This window comes from Telmatherina bonti (genome assembly GCF_933228915.1).
Source record: "Telmatherina bonti genome assembly, chromosome: 6".
NCBI lineage: Eukaryota > Metazoa > Chordata > Actinopteri > Atheriniformes > Telmatherinidae > Telmatherina > Telmatherina bonti.
The window spans coordinates 11,818,928-11,845,804 of NC_136624.1; the positions used below are offsets into that span (position 1 = coordinate 11,818,928).

The window sequence follows — 26,877 nt, forward strand, 5'->3', positions numbered from 1 at the left end:
GAACTAAAGTTGTCAAAGGTGTCTAGCCTGCATGTTAGAAGACACACTATGTGTGCATTCACAAACACGAAGTAAAACATGATTCAAATGACTTTGTTGGTGTAGTTTGGCAGATGGTTTATTGCATATCAAATATATTGAACCTTTCATTATGACTGTAATCTTGTCATATGTTACTAAGGCTTAACAGCACGAACCACATGGTATTCAGTTTAATTTGAGACATGGTGTGCTCAGGGAGACTGTTAAATAATAAAACCCTGCACGACTTTTTTCTCAACACATTTGTTCAAACACATTTCTTTATAACAGATGATGATCGTCTTCTGTAAAAAAAAAAAAAAAAGATGAAGTCTGTCCATTTGACTTTTATTCTTCTGGTAATTAGACATTTTCTCAATTAACAGGGAAAACTGAGATTATATAGATCATTTTGTCTCATATCAATGAGATCCAGTGAGCATAGCGTCCTTTTATATCATATGCATCAGGCCAAACCATGCTCCGCTTAGGACCCAGTGTGGAACCAGTGTAAATAAGGACACACTAAAACCACTTCACCACCTCCGAGTGTGATCAAACTGAGAAATAAGAGGATATTCTATTAACTGAAGATCTGAAACTGTTGTAATTCACCTTATTTTGTCTCATGAAGTAGTTCTGCTGCTACTTCCTGATTTTTTGGATTTTGGAGGTTGTCGGTGGACGTTTCTGGTTTCCGATCCGTTAAGAGGAGTGGAGCCATTCACACAAACCTTGGAACCGCTGCCTTACTGCTGTATTCTGGACTTCAGGACCAGAACAAATCTACTCCACACACAGAGTCGGCTGTCCATCATCTTCATCGCTGAAGAATTCTTCTTCAATCCTCAGTGACTGAACCTTATCTGGAACCCGAGAACTCAGTGGAACCAACCAGCGACATTTTCCATGTCCATATTCTTTCTGATTGGTTCCCAATCTGTAACATCACTGTTATTCCTTTTAGCCAGTCATATGTCTTCCTGCTCTGATCGCTCTCTGGAGGAAACCCATCGGCTGACAATCACTTCCTGTAAGGACAAAAAAAACTTCATCAACAGATAATCACTCAGTTAATCAATATGGGTGTATCAGCAGCTCCTAAAATAACAAGCCAGAACTTTTATTTGTTCATGATGTAATTTTTTCAAACTACAATCTGTCCATCAGGGTATCAGTGTGTGTGTTAAAGATGTAATATTTAAGTTGTGAATTTTCCCAACGATGCGCCGTTGGCCGAGTCGGCGTCCATCTCGCATCCTACCTGTACTGTGAGCTCTCTCCAGACAGCAAAAGCCAGTCTTATCTTTACTGCTGTTCTGTCCTTTTCTTTTTTCCCGTTTCTTCCTCAGATAATGTCTTCTTGCTGAGTCAGTCACAGTGCACGTTCTAAACAGCTGATGTGTTTATATTTGTTTACTCGGGTGTGAAGTAAAACTCGCCTGCAATGTTACGTGCCGTCCTGAATGAAAAAATAGGATAACGCAGTTTCTCAGCTGCCATGCGTCGCTGGGCAGCGACAGCTCCCTCAATGAGCATTACAGATGTCACTGTATCGTCAAAGGAATCCAGAATGCAGCCTTTTCATTTTGCAATGTTACATAATCTGTCTTTAATGTTCATCTAGGCTCTAAGCTAAGATGGATACAGAGCCTAGTATCATTTATATGTGGGATTTTGTCTGTTTTCTGGGCTCTTGCGTTAGCAGGGGTGGTGTTGAACAGTACAGCTCATGCATGACCAGTGAAAGGAACCAAAAGAACAGGCTTCAATGTATTTAAAGGCCTGCAGACCTTCTGGTGATGGTAAAATAGAAAAGGCTGATGTGACTGTGCCCAACAACTAGTATATGCAACTGGCAGAGGTTGCAGCCCTTTGCTGGAGGCTAACCTCCTGTGGCTCTATGCCACAGATGCTGGACAGAAACGTGGGTCTAAGAATTCAGGAAAACTGAACCGGATTTCATGGGTACCTACCTGATGTTTTTTTTAAATTTTATTTAAAAGACATCATTAAATTTCTGACTCAACACAGTCGCATGTTTACAATTCTTTGTTTAAGACTAAAAGGAAATGAGCTGGGTTTGTTACCTGAACCTTCAGTCTGCTCAGACACACAGGTGAGTCCAGCTCTGCCTCTGATAGGTCAGCTGGATGGATGATGTAACACAACATCAGCTCCTGTCAATCATACAACTCAGCATCAGAGAGCAACACAAGCAGCAACATCTGACAAGAAACATCTCACACACAGTTACCTTGGCAACGTTAGCCGTGATCCTGCTCAGAGCTGCCAGCGAACGCCATGAAAACGAACGCAAAGTGGAGCCCCTGAATTCCTCATCAGCCCGTTCGACCACTACAGAGTAACTACAGGAAGATAACGTGGACACATCGGTCAGAACCAGGACTTTAGTTCAGAAACAAAAGGTCCATCAGTGTGTGTGTGTGTGTTACCTGGCGTGGTAGAAAGGTGGTCCTTTCCGGTACAGCACTGAAAACAGACACAATCAGTGAGTGTTTGTCTGATCACAACTCCTACCACTGCAAACCCCGCCCACTGAGCCCTCAACGCATCTTACTGGACCCTCCCCTGCACCTGCATCTCTGTTCCTGACATCATAGATGCAGCTTATTTAATTCATGAGAGGGTTCAGGTGTTTCTGGGAACAACTCAGATAAGCATCTGACATCTGACAACCAGATTTGGAGTTTGATTAGATTGATCAAAGCAGGAATAATCCAGTTAATGTTAAAACAATTAGAGCAAACATGTAATGTGAAGTCACATCCTGTCCTGATCAAAGCATCAACATCAGTTGCCATGGTGCTGTGTGTTCGACTTACTGAGATCAACACCATACTTGGCTGCGCCCCCTCCTTTTGGAACCCACCCTTTGCTTCGAAAGTGATGATAGGCTGCGTAAGAGCTGATGAAGTCAGAATGCAGTGACCGGAACTTCCTCCATAACTGCATGATTGACAGGGGCTCCTGACCAATCACAGAACAGGGGGATAGGTCACTTCCTTAACACAGATTTTACACGTGTTTCAACAGGCTGAAGATGGGTTAACAGTTACCTGGTGCAGGTAGACGGACATGCAGCCCAGACTGTAGACCAGGAAGAATGCCTGTAGGTGCAGAGATACAGGTAAACTGGTAAACAAACATTTAGACAAAAAGGTAAACAGGCAGATAGACTTGTTAACATGCTAGTAAACACGTAAACGGGCAGGTAGATAGGTAAACTCTGTGAGTTAATATAACATATATAATATGACTGCTGAGAATTTCTCATCTGCACCTTGAACAAAATTCCTCCGGTAACCTGTAATTTAATATATTTTGCCGTTGTCTCTCCACAAAAGCAGAAGACAGTGAAGGGATAGGTTCGAGGTGACCCTGTGGAAGAGAGAGCATCAACTAGGACCTCCTGATGATGGAGGGGGTACATTATCAGAGCAGGCTGCACCCTCCTTTTGCAAATTAAATGTTTCTAACACTGGTGAACATGTACTGGCTGTGTCTTTTCATCAATTTACTGCAAAGGATCTCTATAAAGATGGAAATGGAGGTCAGAAATCCCCTGAGAAATGGGCCAAACTGCACAGCCTGTCTGTGAAAGATGACGTTACGTAACTGTTTCTGTTTTTAGGCAATGAAGAATGCAATGGAGAAGCTGCCAGACAATAAAAAATCTTTAAAGGAGTTCAGACAGATTTGATGATGCTCGTTGTGACAGATTGTTATGATGAAGATAAGTTGAAAGTAGCCTGAACAAAACTTACTGCCTGCCAGGCTACGTTCACAGCATCTGTTTCCATATTAATTTACCCAGATTAGTTTAATTTAGGTTAACATAACCATGTCTAGGTGCGTTACCTCCTCCAAGCTGAGCTGCAGGTATTCTGACAGGTACAGTGGACTCCGCCTCACCTCTCTGACCTCGTCTCCAGTCTGCAGATACACAACAATAAACTTGACACAACAAAAACAACAACAACAACAACAATGAAACAGCTGCCTCAGACCCACCTCACTTTCAGAGACCACCAGGACAAAGCCAGGACCTGGAATGGATAAACCAGGACCAGGTTCAGAGTCAGAGTCAGAATCAGAAGCAGAACCAGGATCTGGGCTGGAGTCAGACACCCGGTCTAAGCTGGGATCAGGGTCGTGGTGATGATTCAGGTCCAATGGGTCTGACCTGGAAGTTGACAGGAAGACCTGTGAAAGCTGGACTGGATAAGTCGCAGCCGATCTTCTGGACCACCAGTCTGGTACTTCTTCACATTCAAAACCAGTTCTAATATCAGAACCAGTGAGATGAGTCAAAACCAACAGACTGGACCGGCCATTTAAGCCTAAATCACGGAACCCAGTTTCAGAAAGGTTTCAGGCATGGACCAAAAACTGAAACTAATTCTTCTTTCGTGATGAACAGATCCACCTGTCAGAGATGCTCAGTGGTTTCGCCGTTTTGGTCGGTAAACAAACAACAGATTTACAAGGAGATGTGACTGTAAACTAGCCGTGGAGAATTCCATGAAAGTCATTCAACAAAGAGATACTCGCTTGGAAAAGTCTGACTTAAAATTAGCTCCATCTCCACATTAAGCCTCAGCAAATGCAGCTCAGCCTTATTTACTCCAGATAAATAAGACAGACGTCTGTAGTCTGACCTGGTAGAGCATCAGGAATGTCTTACAAAGAGTTAATTAAATGGATAAACGAAAAGTGGATTAAAGGTGTGAGACTGAAGCCAAAATCAGAGCGCCATTCTTATCTTAAGTAAATTAAACACAGAAGGAGGAAAACATATTTTCACCAAAATCAGGCAAAACTGCAGATATTTCCAGAACCAGAGAAGTGGCCTGGCAGAAAACTGCCGACAGACCGAACGCTTTAGTTGTGCCCTTTTCTTTCCCACTATGTGACGATGCAGGCCAGTTGTAGCACAGAGGTTGCAGATGTGGCTTTAGAAATGGCAGACTGAGGTTCAAGCCTGCTTTCCAATCAGTAATCTCAACTGAGAAAGATGAGTGTCATTCTTCTGTGTGCTTTGATCTTTAGATTTAAAAGTTCTTGAAATGATACATTTAATGTTCACATTAATAATCGTATCTTGTAATAACGAGTTGCAAATGTTTAAGTTTAGCAAAATGAAGGATTTTATAAGAATAAGTTTGACAGTTAACCTGATCTATAGCAGACTTGTTCACTAGCATCAGTTACCATGGTAACTCAGCTGAGACTAAATTTGCTCACATTAATGGAGCAGAATTCTTAATTTTATCATCCGGACTTACTGGAATAAGCAAGTAAGTGAGATGTTCCCTTAATCTGGTTTGAAAACCTGAACTAGATCCTGGCAGGTGAGTAGTCCTGCTTCAGAACCTGGTCACAAACAAAGCTACAGGTAGGAGTAAGATGTGAGGTCATCATATGAGCAGACAGGACATGATGTCATCATCAAGACAGGATGTTGCATGAAGAAAAAATCAATGTAGAAAGAAATAATTTTAAAAACAAGTAAACAAATACATAAATAAAAAAATGTTTTAGATTTAAGTTTATGTTTTTGAATACATATATTTACTTTTCCCCCCTAATTGTGATCCTGTAGCGTATGTCCACTCCACCTGCAGCTTTTCTTTGCCTCTGGCTCCACCTCTGACTCAGCCTCCAGCCTGTTAGTGTCGTTACAAGGTCCTCCCTCTGCTCCCACCGCCTCCACATATTTCTTCTGGTCTTCCTCCTCTCCTCCTTCCACCTCCCTCCTCACATCTTCCATCTCCACAGAATCCATCAGTCGGACAATTGTTTGGTTGACAACCTCTTCATCCAATCCTTGAGCAGAGAGAGCTGACTCCGCCCACTTGAGCAACTCCTTGTATCTGTGAAAAAGAGACGTAATCCCATAGTATACAAAAACAGGATGTTCCATCATCAGGCCTGTTCCAGAAAGCAGATTATGTTGAAAATCTGAGCATGTTAACCTGAGTTTAGTGAAACTGTGTTTTTCATACCAGACAGAGAAGCAAGTCTTGCCCAGAGTCTGTTACCATGGTAACTGACTCTGTGAAGATAAGATAATCCTTATTTGTCCCCCACAGGGATGAATAATTAGTGTCTTTTATACATTTTTCATGGCATGATTAACATCACCGTGTGCAAATAAGGTCACATTTGCATCAGCCTTTTTGACCTGAATCAGAGTTTGTTTGCTCGTAAAGTCCGCTTGATTTGGGGAAATGTGAATGAGCCAAACAAAGTCTTATTCAGACCAAAGAATTGGACTCTGTCAGTCTACAAACGTAGGTTTCAGCTCATTTCAAGTGGACTGAATACAGAAAGCGGACTACAAAAAAAAGTCACTTCCTGCATTTGACGTAGCATTTTATTGTGGGTAAATACATAGCGATGTCGTTAAGAGTCCTTGGCCTCGTCTGTTGTTCATACTGCATCCATTGTTGCGGCGTATTTCTGCAGTATACTTGCATAAGACAAAATAAAAAACCAAAACAGCGATAGTTTCGTGCTCCATGTTTAATTCGTAACAAGTTTTCTTCTTCACGCCGGTCTTGTTCTCTCTTTTGCTGAATACCAGGGCAGCGCCACCTTTGGTGGGAATAGGGATATATTAAAGGTTTGGCTTGTTTGACCAAAGTTCAGCATGAATGCAATCTCGGTCCGCATGGATACACCTCCCTACAACTAAGCCGAGTCCCCAATCCGACAGGGGCTAGCGGGCTATCCTGATGTGAATGCACCCTAAGTTCCAGTAAACAAAGAATAACTTGTTTCCATATATTTCAACCAGAGGAGTATTACACAACCAATATTTTAACCCACCTGCTGCAGTTTCACTGAAGTTAAATATTCAGTCAGTGGACCAGTGAATTTCAACTCCACACTGCATCAGGCAACAGTTTTCTGCCATGAATCTCCTCAGCAGCAACAGAACTGCTCTCTTCTTTACAAAATACCTCTTCATATTGCCACTATGCTTCAATAAGAACCTCTTGCTCAAATTGTGTTAAAATCACTAGCTTTCTATTGGTGGTTGCCATGGTGAATCCAAGTATCTGGTCTCCCTTGATGAAGGCAACTCTGGGTTGCAATGCTCAGAGTAAGTTAGCAATGAGTTTCTTGTGGTTTTTTTTTAAACCTTCTTTCTACAACAGGCCCATTTTATGTAAACAAACATGACATGATGTCATCATGTAAACAAACATGATATGTAGTCACTGACCTGGACTGAGAGATGACAGGTAGTAACAAACCTTGGTGCTCTGTAACAGAAATACAGATTAGCTGACTGCAGAGAGCAGCACTGATTGGACCAAATTAATGATGATGTCACTGTGCAGATGTAAACTCACGCTCCCATTGGTCGGAGATGCTGTGCTCAGGTCTGGCTCTGGACAGAACACCTTTACCAAAATAGCCCTGAAACAACAAAACCGGTCCAGGCTGTGAGTTAAACCACCAGACCAAATAGAGACCACAGGTAACAGCCAATAAGGAGCTGAGCTTCAGGTGAGTTCAGCTTGGAGATGGAAAGATGTCTACAGGTGCAACTCAAACCTGAACCCCCGACAAGCGAGTCAGAAGCTTACTTCTTATACAGGTGTATCACCCACACAACAGAAGCTGGAAGTGGAAAACCAAAGCTGGGAATCCCGATGGAGCCTAAAGCAGACAACTTTGTTTCCTGCAGAAAGTTCTGGCACTGATTCTTCACAGACATCGTGTGTTTTATTGACCTGATTGTTGACATCATTCACAAGCTGCAATTGCTCTTCTTTGACAGTCTAAATAAATAATCGATCCATCAGCTGATGTCACCTGACAGTAAACCTCACATGTTCCAGGATATGTTACCATGGCAACTCAGCGCAGTTAGAAATGAACCAACCAAATGGTAAAAATAATAATTATAAATAAGTGAAAATGAAAAACCTGGACGAACCAGAGGACCTGTAGACTTCTGGTTCTTCATTATGTGGATCTGGTCTAAACTGCAAATTATATTCATCCCTTTTGTCACATTAATAATCTTACCTCTAATAACGTATTTATCACAGATGTGTCGATACTGTTTATCAGATCTGTCAGTTTATAGTCAGTCTGTCTCTGATGTCATTACCGATACTGCAGATTGACTCTTATCCTGCAGGTCAAGCTTGAATTCTAAACTTATTTCTGCAGGATTTGCACCAGACCTGGTTGTGGATCTTCTGGATGTGGTCCGGATGACAGACCAGCACGTGCTGGTTGATGAGCTCCGCCCGGTAATGTGTCCTTTCCTCCGGGATCCTGCTCACTGGCAGCGGCGCCTCCAGCTCCTCTTGAACCCGGGTCCGCCGCCGGGGAGCGCGGAAGTCCGCCTGCATGCTGCAGGGACCGACAAGCTCCGGGTCACGTGCCGGGATGCTTTTACCTGACCAAAACTAACTATTTACTAAGTTATCAGTGATCACCGCTCTGCGTGAATAATGTCAGCTATTTAGCTCATTACAGCCCTGTGTTAGACTGATAGCTTTGCATAAAAGATGTAAACATGTGACTGTCTGCCAAAGCCGCGGTGTCACCCAATATGTGTCCGACTGAAACATCAGCCTGCTCGATGCGCAGCAGAAAACTGCTCACAACATTCATAGAAAGAGTCGCTTAAAAAAAAGACTTCAGATTATCAGTCTAGTCAAGGTAATTTTGCAAAAATATTTTTCTTGTGCATTAGGTTTTGAAAGTATTTGTACATATTTTCATAACTATTGAGCATAATATTTATATACAGTTGTGCTCATATTTATTCATACGCTTTAATTAAAGAAGGAGAAAAACAGCTGTCTGTAAAATAAGCTAAATATCATTACATTATTTTCTAATTCTGGTTCAATGGATTTTTTTTTTAAAGAAAACAAATAAGATAATTGATTACATATTACATCACTCATAAACTAATATTTAGTTGAACAATCCTTTAATGTTTCCGCTCCAGTCAGGTGTTTTCTGTTCCTCTCAGTCAGACTTCTGCACCTGTTGACAGGTATTTTGTCCCACTGTTCAACAGAAAAGTGCTCTAATTTGTCCAGGACCAATTTGGTTTTTTTTTCTTCAACTCAATTAAATGAAAAAAACAGTGTCTTATATTACTAAACTGTATATTTTTGCAAATTTTTATTTATTGTTCCTTTTTTAAGTCATTTATTTGAGTGACTGTTGTAAATTCAGCCTTTTCTTTAATGAAAGGGTATGAATACATATGAGCACAACTGTATGTGAACATATTTCTGTAATTGTGTTCTAGTTTCAAATCCATAACATGAGCCATAGTCTGTTTCTCTTTTGGTGTTGTGAGCAATTGTCTGGGGAGCAGTTTTAATGGAATAGCAAACTTTGTTATTACTATTTCTTCTTTATGTTGCTTTTATTGGAAGCAAACAAACAGACAAATAATTATAATATGTAAAACCATAATTTGACATGTTTTGTAAAAATGTTTAATAACTTATGTATTTAATTATGTTGTTGTGAGTCAGAAAAATCTAAAAAAAAAAAATTAATGATTTTATCCTTTAAAATTTTCAGTCTTCACTTCATATCGGTTTCATAGAACACGTTCCACAGTTTCATCTCATGTTCTCTGTTAGTTCTGGTTTTCTGTGTTTAAACGTCACATAAAGTATGATCATCAGTCTCAAAATAAACACATTTACAATTTTATTTTTATGTTTTTTATTTTCTTCAGATGAATGAAAAAAAGCCATATAAGATTATTTTGCACATCACTGTTATTTATCGGGTATTTCATGTCGTCCCTGTTTCTGGAGCTGACAGTCTCTGCAACATGTGGTCACACGTGTAGAAACACACACACATCTGGAGCTGCTAGGCTTTCAGATCAAAGACCAGCTGAGTCTTCATCACTTTGATGATGATGAAGAGCTGAAAGTGCTTCCGTCTGTTCTCATCAACAGGCTGGGACACAAGTTCTGTTTCCTCTGTAGGCAAGACCAGGCGGTCTGTTACCAAGGAAGCTGTTCCGACAGGCTCGCCATTCCCATGGAAACATCAGCTTTGTTCTTTACAGTCTTTACATGGATGAAACTGAGTCTGATGGAGCTTTTTCCATGGTAACAGACCATCTGGTTTAACTGGTGGATGCTGTGTCCTGCTGTCTGTCCACCATATAGTATTGGTGTTTCTGGATGTGCTTGAGCAGCGTGGTGTACTTGGACACCCTCCTCATCTTTGGCAGGATGAAGCTGCGGGTGAAGTCGTCTCTGCTCAGAGGGCTGCGACCCTCCACCTCCAGGACGCTGTTCACAAAGTGCAGACAGAAGCTGAAGCAGTTGTGCTTCTCCTCATGGAACCTGAGACCGGTAGACAGTTGGACAGATGGGTGGACAGGATTTCAGGTGTCAGATTAGACAGGTGGGTCAGGTCTTACCTTTGCCAGGCCGGGTCCCACATGGGTCCATTGCAGAAGCGCTCCAGGTACTGGTCCCACTGAGCCAGCAAATGGAACATGTCTGGTCTCACCAGAGGGACGCTCACACAGCGCTCCCACCCACTCTGATCTCTGCGTACTCCGTCCTCAGTGTAGTTAAAAACCACACCTGTGCAAACACACACACACACACACACACACACACACACACACACACACACACACACACACACACACACACACACAGGTGTGAGGAGTCCGGACAGCGAGGGCAGGGGATGGGAAGGGGCATTAGGAGAAAATCACCCACTCAGCAGATGAGACATACCTTTGGTGTTGGAGATGCCTGTGTGCAGTTCTGACGTCCCATCAAAGTCTCTGTGGAACAAATAACAGTTGGAAACTGTAATAGACTGAATTATGTTGGGACAGACTGAATTATATTGTAATATTTAAAGTATTTACAGATTAACAATGTTATATTGAAGGTTAGGTTAATTGGTTACTCTAAATTGTCCCTAGGAGTGAGTAAATAGTTGTTTGTCTCTCTGTGTTGGTCCTGCGTTGGACTGGCGACCTGTCCACGGTGTACCTGCCTCTCGCCGTATGATTGCTGGGATAGGCTCCAGCTCACCCGTGACCCTTAATTATACTAAACGGTTAAGAAAATGGATGCTCTTACGTCACTCACCACTCTGCTAATGAAAACTCATGTGCAAGTGTCATGTGCTCATGTGGACAAACTGTGTTCTAAGAGTCAGATAGTCAGTGACTCAGGTGATGGTGGACAAGCTGACACCCATCCCCGCAGCTGGTCATGCAGACACAGAGGCTGGACGATGTTAAATACACTGAAAATCAAATCTAGACACATAATCCTCAGAGTGCTGCCCACACCGTCCAGGTATGAATGAGCCTGTTGCAGTAGATAGATGACAGCATTATACAGTCCCACATGAGGCAAACTGTACTCTTTAAAAGATAACATGTTGGCTTTAGTAAATGAAAAGAAAAAAAGGTAACTTGGTGTCTGTGGAGAGTGAAATTGTCAGGTGGATCGATGCAGTATCTGCAGTAATGCAGATGTACCAGTCTGTTGTGGTGACGAAGAAGCTAAGCCCAATGTCAAAGCTCTCAATTTACCAATCTATGTTCCGACCCTCTCTTCTGGTCACAAGATGTGGGTAGTGACCAAAAGAATGAGATCACAAATACAGGCGACTAAAATGAGTTTCCTCTATAGGGTGGCTGGGCTCTCCCTTGGGGATAGGGTGAGAAGCTTGGTCACCTGGGAGGGGATCAGAGTAGAGCCGCTGCTCCGCTGCATAGAGGAGTCAGTTGAGGTGGCTCGGGCATCTGGTCAGGATGCCTCCTGGAAGCCTCCTTAGAGGGGTGTTTCGGGCACATCCCTGTGGGGGGAAACCTTAAGGAAGACCCAGGACACGTTGGAGGGGTCATAAAACTCAGGTGGCCTGGGAACGCCTTGGGATCCCTCCTGATGAGCTGGCAAATGTGGCTGGGGACAGGGAAGTCTGGGCTTCCCTGCTTAGGCTGCTGCCCCCATGACTCAATCCAAGGTACGTGGCAGAAAATGGATGGATGGATGGATGAATGGATAGATAGATGGATGGGATGGATGGAATTAATCACATCACGTTTCTCCTACAGCCTCATATACTTACAGCAAACTCAGATTCATCAATTTCATAAAAGTTTTTTAAAAAAATCAGTTATGTCACTTAAGTTAAAAAATTAGTTTTTTTAGACAAGTTATCCATCCATCCATCGTTCCATCCATCCATCCTCGGATGCAGGATGGAGTCTATTCCAGCAGCTAGGTGAGAGGTCAGGTGAATCTGGACAGATCACCAGCTCATGACAGGGGAAATAAAATCAGAAGAAAAACTTCCCAAAATCTTGTTTTTATTTTCAACTTGCATAGTAATTTGTAGTGCACCTCACCTTTAGGTAAAATAATCTACAGACTACAGACCTCTCTGTTACGCTGCAGCAGCTGCCTGATAATTGGTTTTAAACACAGCGATCAGGAGTAACTGGAGAGCAGTCACATGACTCTACCAACATTAATTATAAATCCTTTTTATTCATCTTCAGTCATTATTCTAAAACTGTATTTTTATGTCTATAAACTAAAACTGTGGTGTAAAGTGGATTATTGCTGATACATGTATGGAAACCAAGGTGTTTCACCAGAAATTTGTTATTTAGAAAAAATGGAAATTGACAGCTGCTTTTTAATTCAATCTGAGAATTATTGCAGTCAAAACTATTGAATGCATGTTTTTAAAAGTCTGCTTGAAAATATAATTTTATTTTTATTGTCTCTTATTTGTGTTTTAAGTGAGTACATTTGCAATTGTTATATTTGCTGCTACATATCATGGCTGGGGCTACCTTGAAAACAAGTAATTTACCTGACTGGGATTTTCCTGGTTAAATAAAAGTTGAAAAAAAATTCCTGTGTTTTGTTGAAAACTCAAACGTTTCCACACACAGGGAGCTTTAAAGGTAGAGATCATTGCTATATGATATAATATTTTTATGACAATTGACTTTTTGATTTGAAACTTGACAGTTTAATTTCTTTCTAATTTGTTGCCCCTAAGTAAAATAATTGCAAACCTTTTTGTGTCATTTCAGTTACTGATCAACAAAATAAATAAAATGTAAGAAGTACTTCTACTACTACTACTACTACTACTACTACTACTACTACTACTACTACTACTACTACTAAATATCCCAAGAGAAGAGTAAAAAGGACAAAAATGCAGACAATGACTGACCTTTAGTATTTTATCAATAAAAGTCAACAGCACAATAATAATTTTTCATGTCTTGTTTTGAACTTATTTACATTATTTTGTCTTAAGATTAATTAATTTATTCAATATTTTTCACTCCATGTTACACATGACTTAAGATTAATATTAATAACAACTGGATTAAATTAATCTTACAACCGCTAAATATGTTTTATTAGACACAATGTTACATTTTAAAGTGTAATGCCAATCAGGAAATTTGTAAGCTGTACAGGTCAAATGCAGGTCTCACCTGAGGCCTCAAGTGGACCAGGACCAGCCTGTCGAACACCTTTGTCACATGTGGGATGATGGATTGATATTTATTCTAACGGTATCTCAGCCCAGACTCGCCTCTTTTAACACCTCAACACACTGAAATCACACTAACTCTGGTCTTTTGGACCATTTCCACCTGAACTCTATAAACAGATTTGATGGTGACAGCAAGGTTCTGATGGAGAACAGGGCTCTGACGGAGATCAGGTTGTTGTTGGGCAGATGTTGGATGTGTGAAGATGCCTGTGTGGTTACCTGTTAAGGTTGTCATTTGCAGGTGTGACCAGCAGACAGCAGGAGGTCTTGTGTCCATTGGTGAGGGGGGAGGGCAGGCTGACCGGTGCCTCTTGCAGTCTGCTTCCCCTCAGCTCCTCGCCGCAGCTTGGACACTCCTCAGGAACAGAGAAGCAGAATATCTCCTTCTCACAGTGACTAAAACGAATCAAACTCTGCTCCATCGCCTCCTCTTCCTCCTCCTACTCAAACTGAATTCCTCTCTTCTTCCTCTCCTGTCTGTCTCTTATCTCTCCTCTTTCTCCTTCTCATTTCTTCTCCTTTCACATACATTTGTTCCTCCTCTTTGCCCAGTTGCAGCCTATCAGATGACATCACCGTACCTGACTTCGACCTATCAAGTGTCGCACAGTCAGACAGATGGTCATGTGACACGATTCACCTGTGGGTGCTTCAGTCTGAACAGGTGACCTTTGGACTGTATTGGCAACATCGCCATGGGAACCAGCTTTGACTTGCAGAGCTAAATAGACCACTGACAGACAGAGAGACAAGCTGTTGTCTTTACAGCAACAGGCCGATATAAAATGTTTAATAAAAAATTTACCTGCCAGAATCTGGGAAAAGAGATCAAACACACAGAGTACAACCTCTGCTGTCACCGGGAGGGCCAACTTAGAAAGATACTTCAAAAAATTATTTAATTAAGAAAGCCTCACATCTGCGTTCTGTAATAACTGAAAAGTCTAGTTTTAACCTAAAAGAAACAAAAAAATCATTTAGTAAACTCCAAAAATCTTATGAATGGTGTAAAGATGAAGTTACAGATGAATCAGGTCAAAATCATGCAGCAGTTACAGAATTTAGACTGAAAACAATTCTGGCATTCAGACAGGAACCAAACCTGGCATTTAGACAGGAACCAGGTCTGTATTCGAACAGGAACCACTACTACATTTGTCTGGAACCAGTTCTGGCATTCAGACAGGAACCACTTCTAGCATTCATACAGGAACCAGTTCTGGCATTTAGACAGGACCAGTTCTAGCATTCAGACAGAAACCAGTTCTAGCATTCAGACAGGAACCAGGTCTGCATTCAGACAGGACCAGTTCTAGCATTCAGACAGGAACCAGTTCTGGCATTTAGACAGGAACCAGGTCTGCATTCAGACAGGAACCAGTTTTAGCATTCAGACAGGAACCAGTTCTGCATTCGAACAGGAACCCCTACTGCATTTGTCGGAACCAGTTCTGCATTTGGAAAGGAACCAGGTCTGCATGCAAACAGGAACCAGTTCTAGCATTCAGACAGGAACCCCTACTGCATTTGTCTGGAACCATTTCTAGCATTAAGACAGGAACCAGTTCTGCATTCAGACAGGACCAGTTTTAGCATTCAGACAGGAATCAGTTCTGCATTCAGACAGGAACCAGTTCTGGCATTCAGAATGGAACCAGTTTTAGCATTCAGACAGGAACCAGTTTTATCATTCAGACAGGAACCAGTTTTATCATTCAGACAGGAACCAGTTTTATCATTCAGACAGGAACCACTTCTAGCATTCAGACAGGAACCACTTCTAGCATTCAGATAGGAACCACTTCTAGCATTCAAAATGGAACCACTTCTAGCATTCAGACAGGAACCAGTTTTAGCATTCAGACCGGAACCAGTTTTAGCATTCAGAATGGAACCACTTATAGCATTCAGACAGGAACCACTTCTAGCATTCATACAGAAACCAGTTCTGGCATTCAGACAGGAACCAGTTTTATCATTCAGACCGGAACCAGTTTTAGCATTCAGAATGGAACCACTTATAGCATTCAGACAGGAACCACTTCTAGCATTCATACAGAAACCAGTTCTGGCATTCAGATAGGAACCAGTTTTATCATTCAGACAGGAACCAGTTTTATCATTCAGACAGGAACCACTTCTAGCATTCAGAATGGAACCACTTCTAGCATTCAGAATGGAACCAGTTTTAGCATTCAGACAGGAACCAGTTTTATCATTCAGACAGGAACCAGTTTTATCATTCAGACAGGAACCACTTCTAGCATTCAGACAGGAACCACTTCTAGCATTCAGATAGGAACCACTTCTAGCATTCAAAATGGAACCACTTCTAGCATTCAGAATGGAACCAGTTTTAGCATTCAGACAGGAACCAGTTTTAGCATTCAGAATGGAACCACTTATAGCATTCAGACAGGAACCACTTCTAGCATTCATACAGAAACCAGTTCTGGCATTCAGATAGGAACCAGTTTTATCATTCAGACAGGAACCACTTCCAGCATTCAGACAGGAACCAGTTTTATCATTCAGACAGGAACCACTTCCAGCATTCAGACAGGAACCACTTCCAGCATTCAGACAGGAACCACTTCTAGCATTCAGATAGGAACCACTTCTAGCATTCAGACAGGAACCAGTTTTAGCATTCAGACAGGAACCAGTTTTAGCATTCAGAATGGAACCACTTATAGCATTCAGACAGGAACCACTTCTAGCATTCATACAGAAACCAGTTCTGGCATTCAGATAGGAACCAGTTTTATCATTCAGACAGGAACCAGTTTTATCATTCAGACAGGAACCACTTCCAGCATTCAGACAGGAACCACTTCTAGCATTCATACAGAAACCAGTTCTGGCATTCAGATAGGAACCAGTTTTATCATTCAGATAGGAACCAGTTATATCATTCAGACAGGAACCAGTTTTATCATTCAGACAGGAACCACTTCTAGCATTCAGACAGGAACCACTTCTAGCATTCAGACAGGAACCACTTCTAGCATTCAGAATGGAACCACTTCTAGCATTCAGAATGGAACCAGTTTTATCATTCAGACAGGAACCACTTCTAGCATTCAGACAGGAACCACTTCTAGCATTCAGACAGGAACCACTTCTAGCATTCAGATAGGAACCACTTCTAGCATTCAGAATGGAACCAGTTCTAGCATTCAGACAGGAACCAGTTTTAGCATTCAGAATGGAACCACTTATAGCATTCAGACAGGAACCACTTATAGCATTCAGACAGGAACCACTTCTAGCATTCAGACAAGAACCACTTCTAGCATTCAGATAGGAACCACTTCTAGCATTCAGACAAGAACCACTTCTAGCATTCAGATAGGAACCACTTCTAGCATTCAGAAAGCATTTGTAACACAGGGGTGGCCGGGACGTGTTAAAAAAAATAAATAAAGAAAATAAAAACAGGTAAAAAAGAAGGGTCCTCCCGGCCACCTCGGTTCTTTTAAAAATCAGGGGGAGCAGAGTCAACCACACTAAAATCTCAATAAAAACCAATTTAAAAAAAAACAAGATAAAATAATAAAAAGGTTAAGAAATTAAAATAATAAAACCCCAGTCCTCTAAAATGTCCCTAAAATATCCTTTAAAAACGTCCTTTAAAATGACAACTGTGCGGCTTGGGGTGGCCCTCCTCTCTGCAGCAAACCGTGCAACCAGCCACCATGCACGCCTAAAGCCTGGATTTTCTGGCTTTTATGCTCCCAAATTACACAGGTGTGTGTAATTTGACAAACCAGGAATGCATGGCTCTTTAACTACGGCAGCTCTGAAGGGACATTAGACTTCTATGTGCCGGTTACACATTCATACAGGAACCAGGTCTGCATTCAGACAGGAACCAGGTCTGCATTCAGACAGGACCAGTTCTAGCATTCAGATAGGCACCGGTTTTGCATTCGAACAGGAACCAGTTCTGCACTTGTCTGGAACCAGTTCTGCTTTCGGACAGGAACCAGGTCTGCATTCAGACAGGACAACTTCTAGCATTCAGAATGGAACCAGTTTTAGCATTCAGACAGGAACCAGTTTTAGCATTCAGAATGGAACCACTTATAGCATTCAGACAGGAACCACTTCTAGCATTCATACAGAAACCAGTTCTGGCATTCAGATAGGAACCAGTTTTATCATTCAGACAGGAACCACTTCCAGCATTCAGACAGGAACCACTTCCAGCATTCAGACAGGAACCACTTCTAGCATTCAGATAGAAACCACTTCTAGCATTCAGACAGGAACCAGTTTTAGCATTCAGACAGGAACCAGTTTTAGCATTCAGAATGGAACCACTTATAGCATTCAGACAGGAACCACTTCTAGCATTCATACAGAAACCAGTTCTGGCATTCAGATAGGAACCAGTTTTATCATTCAGACAGGAACCAGTTTTATCATTCAGACAGGAACCACTTCCAGCATTCAGACAGGAACCACTTCTAGCATTCATACAGAAACCAGTTCTGGCATTCAGATAGGAACCAGTTTTATCATTCAGATAGGAACCAGTTATATCATTCAGACAGGAACCAGTTTTATCATTCAGACAGGAACCAGTTTTATCATTCAGACAGGAACCACTTCTAGCATTCAGACAGGAACCACTTCTAGCATTCAGATAGGAACCACTTCTAGCATTCAGAATGGAACCAGTTTTAGCATTCAGAATGGAACCAGTTTTATCATTCAGACAGGAACCAGTTTTATCATTCAGACAGGAACCACTTCTAGCATTCAGACAGGAACCACTTCTAGCATTCAGACAGGAACCACTTCTAGCATTCAGATAGGAACCACTTCTAGCATTCAGAATGGAACCAGTTTTAGCATTCAGACAGGAACCAGTTTTAGCATTCAGACAGGAACCAGTTTTAGCATTCAGACAGGAACCACTTATAGCATTCAGACAGGAACCACTTCTAGCATTCAGACAAGAACCACTTCTAGCATTCAGATAGGAACCACTTCTAGCATTCAGACAAGAACCACTTCTAGCATTCAGATAGGAACCACTTCTAGCATTCAGAAAGCATTTGTAACACAGGGGTGGCCGGGACGTGTTAAAAAAAATAAATAAAGAAAATAAAAACAGGTAAAAAAGAAGGGTCCTCCCGGCCACCTCGGTTCTTTTAAAAATCAGGGGGAGCAGAGTCAACCACACTAAAATCTCAATAAAAACCAATTTAAAAAAAAACAAGATAAAATAATAAAAAGGTTAAGAAATTAAAATAATAAAACCCCAGTCCTCTAAAATGTCCCTAAAATATCCTTTAAAAACGTCCTTTAAAATGACAACTGTGCGGCTTGGGGTGGCCCTCCTCTCTGCAGCAAACCGTGCAACCAGCCACCATGCACGCCTAAAGCCTGGATTTTCTGGCTTTTATGCTCCCAAATTACACAGGTGTGTGTAATTTGACAAACCAGGAATGCATGGCTCTTTAACTACGGCAGCTCTGAAGGGACATTAGACTTCTATGTGCCGGTTACACATTCATACAGGAACCAGGTCTGCATTCAGACAGGAACCAGGTCTGCATTCAGACAGGACCAGTTCTAGCATTCAGATAGGCACCGGTTTTGCATTCGAACAGGAACCAGTTCTGCACTTGTCTGGAACCAGTTCTGCTTTCGGACAGGAACCAGGTCTGCATTCAGACAGGACAACTTCTAGCATTCAGATAGGAACCAGTTCTAGCATTCAGACAGGAACCAGTTTTAGCATTCAGACATGACAACTTCTAGCATTCAGATAGGAACCAGTTCTAGCATTCAGACAGGAACCAGTTTTAGCATTCAGACATGACCACTTCTAGCATTCAGACAGGAACCAGTTTTAGCATTCAGACATGACCACTTCTAGCATTCATATAGGAACCAGTTTTAGCATTCAGACAGGAAACAGTTCTAGCATTAAGACAGGAACTCTATAAAACATTGTATTTGAGAACACAGAACAGAATAACAGAAAATAATGTTTAAATTTCAATTAGAATATTAAAATGAAATATCACATTAAAAATTAAACACTATTCAGAAGAGAGTGTGGAACAAACAACCAAACCCGTGACCATAAACACACATGGAGTCAAACTGTGGAAACTGACAGAACTTTTTCCATCTCATCTGACAGGCTGAGATGTGATCAGTCAGCTCAGGTGTGTTTGACACAGATACTCACTTGAGAACAAACGTGACAAGTCTCAGCGTTTACTTTCAGCCGGAGGTCTTGCTGCTATTTTTTATATGTGATGTTCTGATTCCCTGATACCATGAGGTGTGCAGTGACACTTTTTGCTACCTGCAGGGAAGGGCTGTGAAGACATCACTGTCTAAAGTCTCTGAATTCCTGTCCAGCAGTCTGCAGACCTCAGAACAGGATTAACCAAACATGTTGATCAGGACAGGATGGGCAGGGACACTTCACAGGTCAGATTGTCTGCATTAACCTGGAAAAGACAGAAGGTGTCTCAGGTTTCACCTGGCGAACTCTGCAACCTTTTCTTGTGGGTTAACAACCACTCTTACCTGGAGTCATGCCACTAAATCATGTTATCGGAGGCAGGTAAACAATGGAACATTTGTCAACAATGTACAACAACAAGAACACACACGTGACCTCTGTCAGTCAGTCAGGTGTCAAGCAAATAGTCTGGGATGTATTTAGTTTGTGGTGGAACAACACTCAGATCTTTTAATTTGCAAAGATAGTAGTTGTATCGTATGTAAACATGTATATAAATATACATATACATGCAGCGTTTGAGTCAGAACCAGTTCTAAGGAGCTTGAAAGTAAATGTTTGATTTGAGCAGTTTTATTCATCAATAAAAATTCGCTTAGACGAGATTTCTATCATTTCTTTATGTAGCCTTCAGAAATAGTTCTCCAGGCTTCTTGAAGGACATTCCAAGGTTTAACTCTGGAAAGTCTCAAAGTGACACGTACAAACAAACAGACCATTATGACTTATACCAGTGGTTAGTCCTTAGTCATCATTTTCCTCTGATGGTGCCCCATTACAATATGTTTCATAAATTATTTTTATGTCAATAATTGTCCTTGAACACATGATTCATTGTTAATGTGTAAAGTAGTTCTCACCAATCCTAAACATTCATTCATCCAATCATTATCCGTATCACTTAGTCTGATTAAGGTTCGCGGGGAAGCTGGTACTCCCTGGACAGGTCGGCCGTCCATTGCAGGGCCAATCCTGAACATATTTTTTAGAAATACTTCTCCAGGCTTCTTTGAAGACTTTCCAAATTCTTCTTTAGAGGTTTCTGCCTTCTGTTCCATTCTCTATCCATGATGACACACTGCTTCAACAATGTTAAGGTCTGGGCTCGTGGAAGGATTCATCCCTTCATCAGACCTGAAGTCACTGATTTTCAGATTGGGCCATGAAGTTTTAAGTATTTCTGCGGATCAGAATTAAATAGATTTTCAACACATTTCTCTGGAAATGCTTTGGTACAAGAACTGGACTGAAGATGTGAGGAAAAGTAGAAAATGTCCAAAGAAACACAGTGAAAGTTTCAGAAAACTTGACAACTATTAATCAACAACACAATATAAAATTACAAAAATGTCTGTGATGAAAACATGAGGACTGGTTCAGGACTTTGGATCAGAACTCTGCATCAGGAGTCTAGATCAGGAGTTCTAATATGGTTTTAGCTAATAAGAAACGGACGGTGGATTTAGGATATGAAGGAGCGATCAAGTCAGGACAACTTTAAGGAAAAAGGAACAACATTAGGACAGATTATTTGTTTTAGATGAGTGAGTCTTTAAAACGTTCACAAGTTTAAGATTCGTTTAATCTAGAAATGAACAAAATAAACAAACAAACAAAAACAAACAGTTAATACAAAACATTGACAAACTCTCCAGATAAAAAAAAAATTACAATGACGTATCCATGGTACAATTCACCCTCCAACCAAAGGGAGTCGTTGCGGTCACAAAACTACCGGAACGCTCCTGCTGGATCTGCGCTTCTCCATCGGAAGGGTTTCAAGGAGACACCGAGGGGACAACTTAGAGCAGCTGAACGGTGTAAATGTCCGCAAGGAAGATGAGCACTAAACAGGTGACCTGCAGGTGGGTGTGTGTCTCCATCCATCCTTAAATCGCTGACCTTTCCGTCTGGGTCGCGCTCCGTTCCTGGCCCGGTTCACTGCGCGAGCGTCGATCCGGTGCTAATGTTTTTAGCTGTTAGCTCCGCTGTCTGAACTCAGCCAAACTTACCTGATTTAACCTGGAGAGGACACTGACCGGAGACCTCCAGGCGTTACCATAGAGACCGTCAGAGGGCGGCACGAGGCGAAACATTTTCTTAAAATGACGTCAGAATCGTAGTATTTGAAAAATCTGTAAATATTCTGGATAAATTTAGAGGAAATTTCCAGGTAAATTCCAGGTGAACTTAAAGGGCCAGGTTGTGACTTAAGACGAAGAGAAGCTCGTCTTCTTATCTGAGGACGGAGGCTGTCGTGGTAACCATGGCAACTGCGCTCGCGAAGATGAGATGAGCGCAGCTGGTTCCGTCTTTTGAAATCTCTGACGTATTTGTGACCCAGTTGATGTTTCCATTTGACATTATGACGTAAAGAGTGACGTCATTATAAATGCCGTGTTTACTTCTTGTTCATTGAACCACAAGAAGTCGCGTGGCGTGTTTACAATCCTTGAGCAGATCTTAGGTTACCATAGACCTGATATGAAAGATGGACCGTACTATGTGGAAGTACATAAAACTGCAGTTCCTCCTTCATCTATTAGGGGCTGGCTCCAAAACAGAGCAAATCCCCATAGACTGCCATGTTACAAAGACCAACTTCAGCAGAAATAAACATGTTTACAGCCTGGTTCAGAAATCCATTTCCGGTTTAATAGGTCAGGTTTACCTTCCTGACAACAGTGGGGGAGGGAATTTTTTCTAACTCGTCTGTTTAAAAGTAATTTAATCTCGAAGTTCGGCATATTTAGGGGCGTGTCTTTTTGATTGACAGGTACCCGATCTCCTGCTTCAAGTCAGAAGAACATAGAACTAATGCGGTTTTTAGCCGGTTAACAACGTGACTTAGCTTTAGCCTGCTTACCTCCGTTAGCTGGTTAGCTCTTGTTATCTTCGGGTTAGCTTGGTAAGCTCTTAGCTACAGAAAGCTCGGAGTTCGCTCGATGTCAATCATGCACCATGACGCTCACAGCTCCCCTCTCAGCTCCACCTCTTTGCCCATATATATATTTTCCGGGCGAGACGCGCATGCCTCTGCCAAGATGGCGACAGTAGGAACCGCCCACCGAGCTTCCATTCAGTTCTTCAGAAACCTACGGGTGACATCACGGAGGTGACGTCCATCTCTTTATATATACGTATATGTAATGGTTTCAGGTGTTCTTTGTTTCAGGTATTTCCTTCATGGCGTGTGCAGGGAGGGCAACCACTGTCTGTTCTCCCACGACCCGACCAGCAGCAAACCCTCCACCATCTGCAAGTTCTTCCAGAGAGGAGCATGTGCTTATGGAGAGCGCTGCAGGTGAGGCGCACCCGACAGGTGACGCTTCAGACAGGGAAATAAAATGGTTGGTGTGAATAAGCAGTGACCTGTGTGTGCTGTGTGCAGGTATGATCACATCAAACCTTCACCCAGGGGTGGAGTGGGAGGAGCTTCAGAAGACCTGCCAGGTGGAGGGAGACCCAGCAGAGGTGAAGCGAAGAGGACACTGGTCCTCAGGGACAGAGGTGAAGGACACTTGGAGATCAGGTAGAATTTGAAGGTGGAGGATGAGTTCTTCTGAGGAAATCCAGAGGAATTCCTCCTGACCGCTTGACAGTGCTGTTGTCGTGGTGACTTCAGCGTTTTACATCACAGACACCAATTTAAGGTTATGTGAAGGATGGATTTTTTTCCAATCTATAGATCATTGTAGACTTTAAATTGATGCTCCTCATTAAGGTTTTAGATGGTTTATGTTCCTCACAAAGATGCCGGATTGTTTTGGGTTCTTTGTTGAATCTGAACGTCTCCAGATCAGACTCAGACTCTGTCTTATTATGTAAAATCTGTCCCTCAGCTTTGGGCTCTGACGGTGCATTCAGGAGCCCACCTGATGGTGGAAGTTTGGCGGTTCCATTAGCCGCAGCGGCTCCACAGTCCTACGTTGATGCCATTAGAACCGGGCTGAATGCCTCGGATCAGGAACCAGGTCGGGCTCTGAAAACACTCTGATTGGCTGGTGCTTATAATGATGTCAGATGATGTTTACCTGTCCTCTCTGCAGCACATCACCCAATGGGCGGGGCTCACCTAATGGGCGGGGCTCAACACAGTGTCCCCTTGCTGTGTCCCTATGCTGCTGCCGGACGTTGCTTCTACGAAGACAGGTGTACGTATCTCCACGGCGACCTGTGTGAGGTGTGTGGACTACAGGTGCTCCACCCTCTTGACCCTGAACAGAGGAGAGCACATGAAAAGGTATTAACTCTAGTCTGATTGGCTGATTTCTGTGACTCCAGTCACCTATCTCACCTGCTCAGTCCAGATGTTGTTGGCTGGATGGTGACACAGCCCTGACGCTGTATGTTTCCAGATGTGTATGCTGGCGTTCGAGGCTGACATGGAGAAGGCATTTGCTGCTCAACTCAGCCAGGACAAGGTATCTTGATCCAGCTGCTGGTATATTGGTTGCCATGAGAACGGCAGCTCTGACCTTGTTAATGTTCTTGTTCAGGTGTGCTCCATCTGCATGGAGGTGGTAGTCCAGAAAGCAAACCCGTCGGAGCGCAGGTTCGGCATCCTGTCCTCCTGCTGTCACATCTTCTGTCTGGCCTGCATCAGAACGTGGCGCTGCACCAGAAACTTCTGCAACAAGATCATCAAGTGAGAGTCCAAAGACACCAGAGTCCAGGACTGGGTTTGTGGGGTGCTGGGGATCGATGAGAGATCTGTAAGAGGAAGTTTTTGTGTCATGAGTTTTGATGAAGTCTGTGAAGTCTTAAGGCTCATTTATGCTTCCTTTCACATGTTAATGTGTACAACCGTGTCATCCACTAGAAACTCCAAAAGGCTGTCAGTCCCTATAAGCTCCCATGTTAAAAGACCACCTTTACAGCAGTAATAAACATGTCTAGAGCCTGCCTGATATAAAAACATTTTAAGATTAATAGATCAGGTTTACCTTCATGGCAGCTGGGTTTTTTTTCTATTTCTCTGTTTAGAAGTCATTTATTTCATATTGATTTTTGGCATTGTGAGGGGCGTGTCCTTTTGATTGACAGGTACCCGATATCCCGCTACAAGAAAGAGGAATGTAGAACAACCGTGGTTTTTAGCTGGTTAACAGTGTGAGTTAGCTTTAGCCTGCCTACCTCCGATACCTGGTTAGCTCCCAACCCAGGCCCCCCTCAGCACTACCTCTGCCCATTTTTCCAGCAGCGACAGCAAGCGTGACACTGCCAGTATGGCGATGGTGGGAGCTGCCCAGTGAACTTCAGTTTAGCTTTTCAGAAACCTATGAGTGACGTCACGGAGGCTCCGTCCATCTTTCATACAGTCTATGGCTGCTGCCCTCATACTTCCACGTGTCTTTTACATTCACACACACATATATTTATTTCGAACTAAAACAACAAACTTTAAAACAAAACAAAAAGTAATTACAGCAAACAAAACAAGCTTCTTCAGTTCAAAAAGGGTCTTGGAAGAAGTTGAACACTGGTCCAAAACCCCCCCTATAAATAATACCCTAACATTATACAGGATCTCTGAAAAGAAAAGACATTATATTACATTGCAATAAAACTTGAACAATAAACAGTGTTAATACACACAATAAATCATAATATACAATATACTTTACTTTCAATCCATATTTGCCTCATAACTTTTAATTATCTAATTTTTTATCATTTATTTAAATTTTCCCTAGATTACCTTAGTTGTTAAGTCGGTTCATCTACGAGTGATCCATTCAGAGTTCACTTTATCAGGTCAAATGTAAACTTAGGAGATCTGATGTGGTTTTCTTTGGTCTCATGAAGTGTCTGATGATGTCAGACTACATTGAGAGGTATGATGAGGTTTGCTGTTGTCTTATGAGGTCTAAAGTGGTCTGTGAAGTCTGATGAGGTGCTATACAGTTCGATGAGGTCTTTGATTGTTTCTCTGCATGTCTCAGATCCTGTCCACAGTGTCGGGTGGTCTCCGAGTTCGTCATTCCTTCAGTCTACTGGGTGGAGGATCAGAATGAAAAGGACCACCTCATAGAGCTGTTCAAGTCAGGTGTCAGGTGAGCTTCCTGTCTGATGAGTTGTGAGCTGGAAGTTTAACATTATCTAACTGGTTTAATGCATGTGTGACATCTTCTTTCTGCAGTAAGAAGGCTTGCAAGTACTTCGATCAGGGTCGCGGCTCCTGTCCATTTGGAGGAAAGTGTTTGTATCTTCACGCCTTTCCAGATGGAACCCGGGCAGAACCAGACCGGCCACGGAAACAGCTGAGCTCCGAGGGAAATGTTCGGGTCAGAAACCGCGGCCATAGCTTTGAAGTTGTAGTCCATATCCTCTGTGCTGCTGGGATTTGTAGTTTATAATGCATTTTGTTTCTTTTTTTTCCTACTTAAGTTCATGAACAATGTCCGTCTGTGGGATTTCATTGAGGAGCGCGAGCAGCGGTCAGTCCCACCCCAACAAACCCTGGATGATGACATCGCAGAGTTGCGGGAGCTCTTTATGCAGATGTCAGGACCTAGCCACGATGACATGGAGGCCCCAGCTACTGCACAGCAGTAAGGAGGGGGACTGGCTCCATGGTAACCTGTGGGACTGGATGCTTGTGTTGACACATTAAATCATGTGGCCTCTGCAGCTGTTTGTGATTGGTGAACACAGGTTTTATCAAAAAAATAAATAAATAAAGATGATGTTTAATTTATTGTGTATAAAATAAAGAGACATTGTGAAGTGAAAATGTGACGAGCTGACTTTATTTTAAGAGCTAAGTCACATGATCACAATACAGAATGTCAGAAATGATGATGAAAATAACCTTTATGAGGGGATTCGTATTTGACTGCAGCTTGTGGTCAGTGAAGGATCCATTCAGCTCAGTGCTGCCTCTAGTGGCCACTGATGGAAGCTCAGCTGCAGTTCTGCTCACTGGACAGCAGGGGGTGCTGAGGAATCTTTTCCCGAACAAATCCTTTCTTACGCCTGAG

The 26,877-nt window shown here is 42.3% G+C and overlaps 3 protein-coding genes across 3 annotated transcripts; 1 reads left to right on the forward strand and 2 right to left on the reverse strand.

Annotated features, from left to right (window-relative positions):
- Window positions 1-210: 210 nt before the first annotated feature.
- Window positions 211-8,420, reverse strand: tsen2 (TSEN2 tRNA splicing endonuclease subunit; the record flags this gene model as incomplete). The annotated part of the gene is made up of 12 exons (XM_079241460.1): window positions 211-1,052; window positions 2,112-2,201; window positions 2,279-2,390; window positions 2,478-2,514; window positions 2,868-3,012; window positions 3,102-3,152; window positions 3,904-3,978; window positions 4,057-4,228; window positions 5,664-5,918; window positions 7,277-7,316; window positions 7,407-7,473; window positions 8,250-8,420. 12 exons carry the CDS (start codon window positions 8,418-8,420, stop codon window positions 993-995), a joined length of 1,275 nt encoding a protein of 424 aa, XP_079097586.1. The 3' UTR covers window positions 211-992.
- A 1,760-nt stretch (window positions 8,421-10,180) lies between these two features.
- On the reverse strand, window positions 10,181-14,042 carry LOC306757762 (MKRN2 opposite strand protein-like; the record flags this gene model as incomplete). Its single annotated transcript, XM_079242891.1, has 4 exons — window positions 10,181-10,403; window positions 10,481-10,649; window positions 10,809-10,858; window positions 13,840-14,042. The coding sequence occupies 4 exons, from the start codon at window positions 14,040-14,042 to the stop codon at window positions 10,181-10,183; spliced, it is 645 nt and encodes a 214-aa protein (XP_079099017.1).
- A 7,621-nt stretch (window positions 14,043-21,663) lies between these two features.
- mkrn2 (makorin, ring finger protein, 2) lies at window positions 21,664-26,527 on the forward strand. Its single transcript, XM_079241703.1, has 10 exons — window positions 21,664-21,759; window positions 23,070-23,198; window positions 23,286-23,404; window positions 23,737-23,868; window positions 23,944-24,137; window positions 24,253-24,318; window positions 24,394-24,542; window positions 25,840-25,950; window positions 26,037-26,181; window positions 26,285-26,527. The coding sequence occupies exons 1-10, from the start codon at window positions 21,719-21,721 to the stop codon at window positions 26,450-26,452; spliced, it is 1,254 nt and encodes a 417-aa protein (XP_079097829.1). The 5' UTR covers window positions 21,664-21,718; the 3' UTR covers window positions 26,453-26,527.
- Window positions 26,528-26,877: the final 350 nt, after the last annotated feature.